At 38.5% G+C, this 12,453-nt stretch overlaps 2 protein-coding genes across 2 annotated transcripts; one reads left to right on the forward strand and one right to left on the reverse strand.

The window, feature by feature from the left end:
* Positions 1-1,326: 1,326 nt before the first annotated feature.
* Positions 1,327-11,189, forward strand: DNAAF4 (dynein axonemal assembly factor 4). Its single transcript, XM_065641879.1, has 9 exons — positions 1,327-1,467; positions 2,049-2,196; positions 2,598-2,731; positions 3,265-3,505; positions 4,260-4,405; positions 5,053-5,162; positions 5,880-6,033; positions 6,887-6,992; positions 8,222-11,189. Exons 1-9 carry the CDS (start codon positions 1,345-1,347, stop codon positions 8,329-8,331), a joined length of 1,272 nt encoding a protein of 423 aa, XP_065497951.1. The 5' UTR covers positions 1,327-1,344; the 3' UTR covers positions 8,332-11,189.
* Positions 10,544-10,897, reverse strand: PIERCE2 (piercer of microtubule wall 2). Its single transcript, XM_065641877.1, has one exon. The coding sequence runs from the start codon at positions 10,895-10,897 to the stop codon at positions 10,544-10,546; it is 354 nt and encodes a 117-aa protein (XP_065497949.1).
* Positions 11,190-12,453: the final 1,264 nt, after the last annotated feature.

A 12,453-nucleotide genomic window follows, 5' to 3' on the forward strand; every position in this document is an offset into this window, starting at 1 on the left:
AAAAAAGTCACGTGCCAAAAAATACCTAAAGCATTTGGACTTCAAGTTAAATCTCTTTTCTCTTGTACTTTTGAGTGCTCTTGGAATGGGGAATTTAATTCAGTTCTCAGATTCCAATCCATGCAAGCATTCATCCAGATGATATCGATGTGAGTGAGGGTGGAGAATAACCCAGAAATCATACCAATTACGATGAATTTCTTGCTCTGAAAAAAGTTTTAAACCCCTTATACATCTGCTTATGTGTATTATACTAAATACTAAACACTGCCATTTGGACATTGCTTTGGAATATAGGTAACAGAACACAAAAATTAAATCAAGTGATACACACCAGAAATCTCAGTTAATGTGTGCAGTATTAAACTTATTTTTTTCTCAGTCATATTTTAAAAGAAAGAAAAGTGGGACAACTGGACTTTTTGGTTCTGTTTTTTTTCCAAGTAGTTGTAAGTACTTACTTACTTTTGAGGAACTTAAACATACCCGAATCTTTATCCAAATGTGTTTGGCTTGCCTTTCAACTAACACTCCCCAGAAGCAGTGGCTTTCTATATATAATGGACTTTATTTTGGTAGATACTGTGTTACTGTGTGTTTGAGGAAGGTTGAGCAACAGTGTGCAAATTACCTCCTGACATTTTGGCAAAGACAGCCAAGTAGACAATATTGGGAGGCAACAGCATGGAGCTGCCAGTATGACCTGAGTATTTTTAGAAAACATCTGGAAGTTTCAGTGATTTGCTAAATCAGTCTTCAGCTTTTACTAGTTTTTACCAGAAATTCTCAAACTAACAGCAGTTTGTTTCTTCATGGAGACATCGTTGGATAACAAGAGCCACATTCCTTCCTGCTCTGCCTAAGTGAGCCATGAACACCAGCTCGGGCCCTTCCATCCACCAGGTCTCGGTAAGTCAGTGGGCCAGGACCTACAGCCAGGTTTTCTGTCAACTAATCTCGCCAAGTTTTAGCAAGTCAAAAGTTCATCCTGGCACACAAGCTGCTGAACTGCCCGCATCGTTACTTTGAGCCCCGGGGGCCGTTTTTGTTGTTCTAAGCTGGGTACAGGACTTGCAGGATAGCGCTTCCCTCGCACTGCTCGGCAGCAGCGGGGCCGGGGACTCCGCTCCAGGCCCGGGATTCCCCTCAGCCCGGCCGCCCGGGGGAACCACAACTCCCAGCGTGCGCTGCGCCGCGGGGCGCCATTGGCTGAGGCCGGGGGTCGGGCCTGCCAGCGCTTTCCGGGCGCCGCGGGGAGGGGGCCCGGAAGTGTTCTTGGAGAGCACCGGAAGCTCTCCTGCCCCTGGCAACGGCGGCGGCGGGCCCGTAGCAACAGGCGCGGCCATGCCGGTGTGGCTGCGGGAGTTCCGCTGGCGGCAGACGCCCGCCGCCGTCTACCTCTCGCTGCCCTTGCGCGGGGTTCGCGTCACCTCCGCCAACATCTTCTGCACTGACCAGTACCTGAAGGTGGGGCGGCCGCGTCCCGCGCCCTCGTTCGTCTCACGGGGCTTCTGTGGTGCAGAATCACCGCCTTGGGATGCGTTGTGCCCGTCGGGCCTGGCGCTATTCTGTAGCTCTGTTAGAAACCACATGCTTGATACACCATAGCAGCGCTGTCAAGTTTATCATATTTTATGATATTTAGTCTATAATTTTTCTTTGTAAACTGCAGGCTGTTAAATAGCTGTCCCACTAGAGATAAATGGCTTTACTACTGTTTGTTTTCTCTGCTAATGTTTTTGCTACTCAATAGGTATCAGCTGCTTTTCCTCTTACAAGTGGCCTTATACACATCTGCTGATATTATGAATAATAATTACAAAGCTGAGGTCTACAGCTCCTGTTGCAGTGCTGAACAACCAACTTCTAAAATGTCTTCTATCATGTCTAATAAAATATGTAACCTCCGTACTGCATACTAAACAAATTAGTTTTGTCAATAACATGTGTTTCTTGAGGTTTGCTGTATGCCTGTGCTGAATATTTTGAATATGTGAGATTGAATTAAAAATTGAAAATATTAGTACAAACTAATTATATTTTTGTAGGTAAGCGTCCCTCCCTTTTTATTTGAAGCCATTTTATATGCTCCTATTGATGACACAAATAGCACAGCAAAGATTGGAAATGGAATAATTTTCTTCACTTTGTATAAAAAAGACATGGCCATGTGGGATTCCCTAACTCTACCAAATGGTAAGTTCTCTATTGTGAGAAGTAGGTTGCGTGTAAGAAACCCAAATCTTTACAAACAATAACAGCCATCATGAAACTTCTGCCACTAGATATCTGCTAAATTAAACCTTGTTGTTCATTGTTAAAAATAGAAAGTACGTGAAAACAGACCAAGAACATCTGCTGGCTCTAGTGTGCACAAAACAAAACAATGTTTCTTGTAAAACTTACATTTTGTGTGTAAGCAAGTCCTAGTTTTTCTTCGTTAGGGATGGGCTCAATAGAGGCTGCTTTGTGGAATTTGAACCATGTTGGGTTTTCTGAGACAAAGTAACAAAAGGAATTGTGCTTTTATTAATATGGTATATAACAGTAGAACTTCAGGCCTAAATTACCAAGATAGTTTTTATTTGTTGTTTAAGCTAACAAGGAGAAACTTCAATATCTAAGAGAGAATGCTGTTCTAAAAGCCCATGAAAAGGCAAAAGAGGAGACAGAAGCAAAAAAAGTTACAAAACAGGAACACAAAAAATACGCTTTGGAGGCCACAATGAAGGTAAACTTAAAAGGAACAAGACATATATATGTAAACAGTTATCAACTAATCTAGCAGCTGTTTGGTTAAATGTACCTTAAAAATATGAAAAGTACTCATTTTTGTTACAGTGGTGGAGAAACATATCTGTTACCAATTTTGAAAATTAAGAGCTCAGTTTTTGTTGGTTTAAAGGAGACTACAATAATGTGGCAAAACTATATTCTTTGGTGCCCTTTGCATCAGTGCAAGTGTTTAGTCATTTGGCACTGTCAAAAATACTGATTTTTAAAAAAATCTTATCTATCAATTGTTATATTTTATATTGGACTTGCTGTTTATATTTTTTATTAAAAGATAAGACTTTTACAAGCTAATCAGAAATCTTTACTCTCCCAATCATTTTTAAGCGTCTTTCATAACTCTGCTTGTACGATCACATTAACGATGATGCTGTGCTTGGCATGTGAAACTGGAAGAATAATGGTAGCTTTTACTTATTCGTCTTACTATTATCAGATGTTACGTATCTCATAGGTTTATCGTTCAAACAGCTAGAAGAAGCAGAAAGAAAAAGAATTGAAGATCTGAAAGAAAAGGAGCGGCAGAACGTCACTAAGGAGTTGGAGTTATGGAGAAAAGAGCAAAAAGATACTGAGAAACAAAAGAGGGTACAAAAAGAAGAGGAACTATATCAAGAAGCAGAGCAATTAAAGGAGAAGAAAAAGGAAAAAATGAACAACGCTGGGATTCCTAATGAAGGAACTTCTAAGACCAGACTCAAACCTACTAAAGGTTGGATTATTGGAGTGTATTTTATTATTCTTTCAAGTGTGGGTATACCTTTATTACTAGATGTTTCTAATTCATCCTTTATCTTTGTCTCTACCATACTGAACTAATTCTCTTTCAGTTTGCAGTTATTTTAGTGTCTTCATTTTCTGCCAATTTATTGAGCTAAAGCATGTGAGTTCTTAGCTCTTGTTTAAGTCTTTGGAAATAGAAGGACAGGTTTTGTTCTGAGCTTTAGAAAAACAAAACAAAAAAGCCTTTCTGGCAGTGTAATGCAGCCTTTCTGAGGATGGAGTTTACGTTACTCTGAGTTACCTCATTGCTGGTTTTCATGGAAATATGCAATCTCATTTCGTGCTCTCTATCCCATGTCTTTGCCACACAGAGCGCTAATTCAGGGAACTAAACCAAAATAAAAAATTTCATTTTTGGTTTGTTTGTTTTGGTAAGGTTAGTGTTAGCTCTTGCAGTTGCCATGCCAGAGAATTCTATAAGTGACAGACATAGAGGTGTAAGAGGAGTTTAAGTTCATTTGTGACAGATAATCTAGCCAGTAAATAGATGGCATGATACAGCAAGAACAAACATTTTTTGAACCTTCCCTTCAAAAGAACAAGTCTAAACCTTTCTCAAGCCATTAGAGGTCTAGTTCTAATATGCATAATTTCTAAAGTAAGTGTACTTTGGACTTTGGTAGAAAAGTAGAAAAATCCCTTTGCTTAATTTTTCATTTTCAGTACTCCAATTCTCTTCATAGGTTGTGGTTCCTATAGTATGTTTTCAGAAAATTTAAAGGAAGAATGGTTACCAGCTCCTCGATCTGCTGCTACAATTAAAATCAACTTTACACCACGAGTTTTTCCTACAGCTCTGCGAGAATCTTATGTTGCAGAAGAGGAGGAGGTAAGGATTGCTCTCTGCTTTAGTATGAGGCTTCTACTGTCTTCCAAGGTGGTGAATTGTTTACTGCTTTTTCAGTAAGATGACAAAAATGTTGCATCTGCCAAGGAATGTTACCTGTGCAATATTCTTATCTTTCAAAGAAGGCAGCCTTATTGAAAGTAAGATTTAAATAAACACTTATATAAAAAATAATTTTTACCGAGCTTATGATTGTGCAGATTAATAAATAGCATGTTCCTTGTTTTTTCTTTGGTGGTGTGGTGGTTTTTTTTTTGGCGGGGGTGGGGAGAGGAGAGGGAAAGGCAGCAATATTAATTTAATTCCTTGAAGTACAAAATTTAAAATATCTTTACTCTTATGTTTAAGATACTTTAAGTTCCGTCTTCTTAAAAAGAAGTTTGCAGTCAGCTCTTTTGAGCTTTATTGAATGAACACAGAGTCATTTTGGAAGTTCTAAAACAAGCAAGCAAACAAAAATGGAAACTTGGAAGTTTTTCATATCTGACATCATTAGATATTTCTCTCTGTTCAAAATATGTGGCAAGTAGAATTCTTTTGATAGGAGTGAGTCCATAGATTAAAGCAAAATACTTTTTTGGATTTGAATTTTCCTTCAGAAATAATACTTTTGTGTTATATATTTACAGTGGCTACGTAAACAAGCAGAAGCTCGAAGAACAATAAATGCTGATTTGTCTGAGCTGGAAGATTTAAAAGAGGAGGAGAAGAATCCAGATTGGTTGAAGGACAAAGGAAAGTAAGTTAGATTCCACTTGAAGGTGTGTTTAAATGAAATATTAGTTATATAGTATGTGCCTATTTTTTAGTTTGGATATTTTCTATTTATCCTTGACACAGATGGTGAATGTCTACATAGTAGAGAACTTACTGACAGCTTATACGATTTGAACGTGATAAAGTCACGAGATGCAACTGCTGAAGCTCATGATGAACAAAATCATTGTGAATGCATAATGCTTATTCTTCTATGAGAACAGCTAAATCAGTGCAATATTATACCCAGGTGGATTTCCTTTCATTTGTACTCTTTATTGAGAGGTTAAACATAGGTCTAAAATGAACTTTAGGAATTTGATAAAAATATTGGTAAGTTTATATAACTGTGTTATATGAAAAGGTTTGATTAGGCAATCATAATCAGATATGTAGCTTTCAAAATTGGTCCCATGTCTGCATAGATGTGTCCCCGTCTTGCTGTTCTTCTTTGCTTTTAAGCAGTGACTATTTTTGTGAAGTTGTGTGTCTAAATGCTATGTTGTCAGCATCAAGTTTGACTGACCTTCAGCTATGTTTTTCATGGGAAAGGCTATAAATGGCCATTTCCAAGGAAAAGCTGCTAAAACTTTTTTTTTTTTTTTTTTTTTTGGAAAATGAGTTATTAACAATAAGGGTTTTTTTGTGTCATGTGTCACCTTGTTTAAAATGCATGTCTTGCTTTTTGTTTTATACTTAGCAAAATGTTTGCAACAGGAAACTATCTTGCAGCTGTAAATGCATATAACCTCGCAGTGCGGCTAAACAATAAGCTTCCCCTGCTGTACCTGAATCGTGCTGCTTGCCACCTGAAACTGAGAAATTTACATAAAGCTATTGAAGATTCCTCTAAGGTATAAAAATGTAGGTTCTCAGACTGCCATCTTATACACGATTGTCATTTATTACTGTGATGCTTCTGTTTCAAGCAGACTTATAATTACTTATTAGCACGATTCAAAATTTTTAAATTCAAAATTGATGTAATGAAGCCATAGTGAAATATTTAAATTTGATAGCAAGCGATTAATGAACTTCCAGAAATTTTAAAACAACACAACAACCTCCCCTACCCCCTAGCCACGCTTCCTCGTGTTTGGGTTGAATGGCCATATGTTGACTTGGGACATGATTCTTTACAGGTGAAATATTGTAGCAATATATAAACTTGGAAAACAACGCCAGCTTGGAGCAGAGAGGAATTGTATCAATGTTTTAGCAGCCACTATTTGTGCAGGGAGAGAGAAGTGATCTCAAATGGCACCTGAGTCATTTGGAGAAAGTTGTCCCAGAATTATTATTTTTTGAACTAATAAGTACTTGAGGCTTGAAACTTGTATTTTCTAGTAATTACTGCTGTAACACATGGACTTTTAGAGGGCTGCTCTTTTTGTAGCATGGTATGTAATGTCGTGTATGAAAACAGAGTACATTATTTGACTGCAATAATCATTTAGCACAGTATTTGTCAGTTTTTAGCCATGGCAATGAAACTGTATTTAGCAAACTGTGGAGTAAAAGATAAAAATCATAATGGCTAGTTTCACAAGCCATATAAATTTGAATAGTTATTTTCTATTTCTCTTTGAATGGTTACTATGTTCCTGTATAATAATAGTAATTAGGTGAAAGAAGTGTGTGTAAATGAGGGAAAAAAAAAAAAGGAAAATCTACCTCTAAATGTTTTGAGTGTTTTCATTTGTAAAGGCACTAGAACTGCTTACACCACCTGTTCCCGATAATGAGAATGCTCGAGTAAAAGCATATGTGAGACGTGGAACAGCATTTTGTCAGCTGGAATTATATACTGAAGGTGAGACTTTGATTTCATGAAAACATGCGGATAAATTTGTAGTGACATGCAAGTAATTCTGTTTAGCTCAATGAGACTGCTCACACCTTTATTTTTCTGGCAGGGATGTAAAAGGAGACCTATACAATCTATGTCTCTTTTTGATATGAACCTTTATACCACTTTTTAAAAAAAAAATTTATTTACTGGCTGATTGTAGTCTTTCTGTGCATGCTGGCCAGCTAGTGACCACAGCAGCTGGGTGGCCATGGAAGGTATTAGTGAGAAATGAAGAGAGGTCAGAGATGAGTTATTTGCATTGGGAAGCATTCAAATGTAGGATGCAAACTGATATGAAACTAGGTTGCGCTAGTTTTGCTGTTCATGAAGCAATGTTTTATTGGTTTTGAGATAGTATTTACAGTATTTCCAGCTGTAGAACAAATTAACCTGAAATATTTCTAAAATATTTGCTTGTGAAGTGCTTAGTAACATATATTTGTAAAATGATGGATGAAACCCATATCGGTAACCAAAATGTTTCATCAAGTAATGTGGTTTGTGTGAATATATCTGAATTAACGGTGTCCCTACTGAGTTCTCCAAGAGTATCGGTTCAGTTTTGTAAGGCAAATTTACAAGTGAAAGTGGATAATATAAAGAGAAGATTATTGAAAATGTTAACCTTGAAATACTAAGCTTTTCACATCGGTTACCTTTTTCTACTTAGGAATCCCTTTGTCATTACCTCACAGCTTCATTTGCACTCGGAAACCTTATTAAAAAAAGACAAGTTTTTATTATACTTCCTGTACTCGTGCTTTGCATTTTTTTTCCTCAAGCTCTAACATTCACAGTTCATGGTTTATTTTTCCTTGTTTTCATGTACTTTCGTTCTGTTATTCAATTTTTCTCTCTTCTGCAGAACACTTGAACATTCCTGTCATGCCTGTGTACAAATATATGTATATATACATGTATATATGAATGAAGAGGCTCTGTTTTCCTGTTTCAATGTCTGAAAATGTTTATATAGTACAGTGTTTCCACTAAAATGTTTTGTAAAATAGTATAAATTTATTTATTGACAAAAGTTAAACCTAGTGTCATTCTGATTCCATCTTGCTCAACAGCAAAACTCAAGATCAATACTTTACACATATGATTAGAGACCAGTTATTTCCAGTTAATTGCTAAGGAGGACACTCTTGCATTATTGATTCACATTCTTATTAATGTATCTATCTTAGGTCTCCAGGACTATGAAGCAGCTCTCAAGATCAATCCTAAAAATAAAACTGTAGAAAAAGATGCTGAGAAGATTCGACACCTAATTCAAGGAACAACACAAGATTCTTAATAAAAAACAAAAACAACCTTTGAGAGGGATGCCTTTTGAGGGCATCAGAATGAATCTTAGTTCTCTTCAATGTGTTGTTAGCTAGACATTTTTCTGTTTCACTCAAAACACCTACAGAATTGGTAAAAGTCTGGGTATATGAATTACCATTTTTTTGAAAGTATATTATTATAACAAATATGATTAGTTTTATTTTATGTCATTTTGATACCAGGTTATGACATTTTTGCTTTCTGTGAAATATTGGCGGGCCGAATACTAAAACATGCTCTTTGTACTTGATTTAAAGTTAGTTATAACTGAATGAAATATTTGTCTGGAAATATCTGCTGAATATAGACAATGTGTTTTCAAACAACTTGAGAAGCTCCATGTAGTCAACACCTGTTAACTTCTTAGCTTTTTATTCTCCACCAAAGCTGTAACAGTTCTGTGTTACATGGTTATGGTTATATATACGCTTTTCTCTTTTCTTATTGTTCATAGTGTTTGGCACATCTGAAACTAAGACAGTGAATTTAGATACTCTAATTCAGGCATGTCATTTGGAAAACCTCCACCTGGACACATAGAGGTAGATTTTATGTAGTGCAGAACATTCTTTTTAACATTACGTAGTGTACATTGAATATTTTCAGACTGTTTTGACACATTTGTTTGGGCTGACCAAACAAAGAACTGGAAAAAATGGTAAACTTGTAGTATTGCAGTGGTAAATTAATTCTGTGATAAATTGTCCTATCAATGAATATGACTTCTTCCATCCTACCACAATTAATAATCTTATGGTGTAGCTGTATAGCATATTCAAAAACATTGCTATTTATATGAGAATATATATTTTTCTTGAGCTGGTATTTTAATTTGTACTCTGACATTGGCTCGTATCTCAGGAATACTGGTGTGATGAAAGATTCTCAAAGAAGGGGTCATCCTGGTGAGGTAACAAGCTTTGTAAAATGGCATGAAGCATGACACTGTGCTTTGAAATCCTGCACCTGTTGTTTCGCATAGTGGAAGAATGTAATATAGAATTGTATTGCTTATATAGATATATAGTATGTTAGCATTTGTATTACTGTGACAATCTGAAACCTGGACTTGAAGTGGTTGTGTTTTGTTTGGCATTTTATCCAAATTGTGACTGTTTCAACTACACTCCTTTCAGTAGCAGTTTTAGCAGACTTCTGAATTTTCCACCTCAGTCTGTTTCCTGAATACCATTTATGACTAATTTATGCCTTTAGAAGTAAGTATTTGTTATGCCGATGTATTTTATTCTGTGTAAATGTTATACTTGTGGAACAGGCAGAAGGTGGCAGGTGTTAACGTCCAGTTGCTTTGAGTGTTGAGAGGAGTGCTGAGGCAAGTCAGAAATATCAGGGGTAGCTGCTGTTCCTCCTTTGCTGCAGATGCCCACTGCATTGCAATGGAAGGGGGTGAAAATTCTTTACAGCAGTTCAGGAGTTTGTGTCTCAGTGGAGTGTAATGGTAAGGAGGAGAGACACTGGCAATGGGAAAAAGAAAATGCAAAGCAGTAGATGCTGGTTGTAAGTTCCTGATTTTCTGTTTTGGTGGAAGAGCCTATTAGAACAATCTGTATGCAACTGTATGAGCTTTTGTATTGTAGTGATGGATTATAGCTACTCAAGGCTATTTTTGATGTAGGCAGGCATCTTTTTCTACTGCTATGAAATAGAAAGAGTGTCCTCTTTAAAGGTTAGGGAAGCAGATGTGCTTGGTGGCATGAACAACATCTGCCTGTTTCATCTGATCATATTGGGAGCAAATGGATGTTAAACTTCTGAGTTCAATAGCTGAGCTGATGGTGTGTACACCGCATCAAAGTCATGTGCATTATGTTGATATTAGCGTCCTGTGGTGTAGGAATGTGCAGACTGACTTCAAGCTTTAAAACCGGACACTTAACTCATACTTAACTCTTTCCATAAAATCAGAGTTCCACATTTATGATGCCCGTTTCAAAAGTTTTATTTTAATGGGTGTAGGTCTGATTGAGAGAAGTGTACCATCCAATGGGCTACATCCTTTCTGATACATCTTATTCAACCCAGCAAAACCAAAATAAATCAGATATTGACAGTTATTCCCAGAATGACCCAAATAAGTCAGACTTTGTATTTATTTTTTTCTTTTTTTATTTAGCTAAGTGTTTAGTCTAAGTCTATGGCATAAAGATGCAGATGCATTTTTAGAGAGTATGCTGTAAATTGGGGTAGTCATGTACCCTACTTCTGTCAATGGCTGTGTTTAAATAACTATTTTGAGATGACCCACAAGTGAGTAGGTGTTTTGAAAAGGTATGATCCACTGGATGATAAGTACGGGGTACCATCTGTGAGATAGGTGGTATAGCGCCATATTCACTTGAAGTTGTTTTAAACAGTAAAACCTGAGGCTTTGCCAAAGAACCACTGGTCCCAAATATTTTGAGGTCCAGCATACAGGAAAACACTGGATTGCCAGGATTTGTGCAGAGAGGCCGATGAGGAGATCGGTTTTGCTCAGTGTTCGGACTTGGTGGCAGCTGCTCAGCAGAAGTCATCTTCTTTCCCTACTAAGGAGACAGATTTTAATTCAGTTTTTAAACTAACAGGGCAAATCATTTCACATTTGTTAAATGTCTGTGGTCAGGGCAAATGTTGCTCAAGATGTGTATTGAAATACATGCATGGTGGAGAGTGAGGAACTAAACACTTCGACTTTTGACCTTATTTAGTAAACAATGCACAGTGATAAATGGACTCATGTTGACTAGGAAGTGTAGTAAAAATTTGAATTTGCGTCAATTTCTGCATTAGTGATAATCTTGAGCATAGAATATATCTTAATATGTGTGAGAGAAATAATTAGTATAGGTAATAAAAATATGAAAGAGAGTAAGAATATAGTGAGGCTTTGTGGATGGTTTGTTTTGGTTTTGACTTTTCTAATATATAGAAATACGTACACTAAAATAGAGCCCTAAACAAACCTCCTAATACTGTACTTCCTTGCTCATGTTCACATGCCTGCGTTGTTTTTTTTTTCCTCCATAGGGAGTGAATTAACAGTTACTGCTTAGTGCATTCATGGCAAGTGCTCCAGTGCTGTACTGGTGAGCATGTGGTAAAACTGCCCAGAATAAGGTACCTCCCTTTGTTTTGCTGAGCAAGCTGTTCAAAACCTGTTGTTCTTCAGAGGTGCAATGAAATCTTTTTTCGTTGTTTCTCCATCATGTAAGAGATGAAGAAAACATCTAAGCTGCCAGCTTAGATAAAACTCAAGTAAGAAATTCGGACTTTTCCTTTTCTTTGTTTATTAATGAGGCCCGTTGTTGTCTCCTGTTAGTTTTGCACCACTGTTAGAGCACTGCTGGGGCCCAGGTCTGAGTGTGGGATGTACCTGTGGATGAGATGTGGTCTCGGTGCAGGTGGGAGCTGCCTCACCCGCAGCTACAGGCAGCTCTCGGGACAGGACGGCTCCTGAAGCGGCAGGGCTGCAGGTCGCTGATTCCAAATCTGTGCTGTTGGGAAACTTTCAAAATTAGTTAATTCAGAGTCATCAGAGTTTTTCCACCTGCCAAAGACTAGAAGGATCAAGTATTTCTAGTCCATATACTACACTTCATTTTTTTTGGTTGGGGCTCGGGGTGTTCTTTGGAGCGCTTCTTGTTTGTTTGTTTTGTTTCTTTCCCTTAGTACAAGCGCTATTTGCATGTAACGGAGCGCGTCCCTTCAGACCTGGCTGCCCCGTTGCCTGGTTATCCTGTGATTACATCTGAAAAAAGCTCCCCGCGCTGTCGGTGCCTCCGCGCTCCCTCCCTCAGGGCCGAGCACCACCACTGGGCGGCCTTCCCTCCCGCCTTCCCGCCCGCCGCGTCCCAGCCCGACCCGGCCGTACCGCTACCGCTGTCCGAGGCACCGCGGCCGCCGGGCCCGCTCTCAGAGCGTGGCGTTGCCATGACAGCGGGAGCGCCGGGGGCCCGGCGCGGGCGGGGCGGCCGCCCGCCGCGGTGCACTCTGGGCGCTGTAGTTGGCCGGGCGCGCCGGCCGGCCGGGCGCGCCGGGGCGCGGACTACGCTCGCCAGGGTGCTGCGGGACGCCGCCGCCGTGCGCAGGC

The sequence above is a fragment of the Caloenas nicobarica genome, chromosome 10 (assembly GCF_036013445.1).
Source record: "Caloenas nicobarica isolate bCalNic1 chromosome 10, bCalNic1.hap1, whole genome shotgun sequence".
Taxonomy (NCBI): Eukaryota; Metazoa; Chordata; class Aves; order Columbiformes; family Columbidae; genus Caloenas; species Caloenas nicobarica.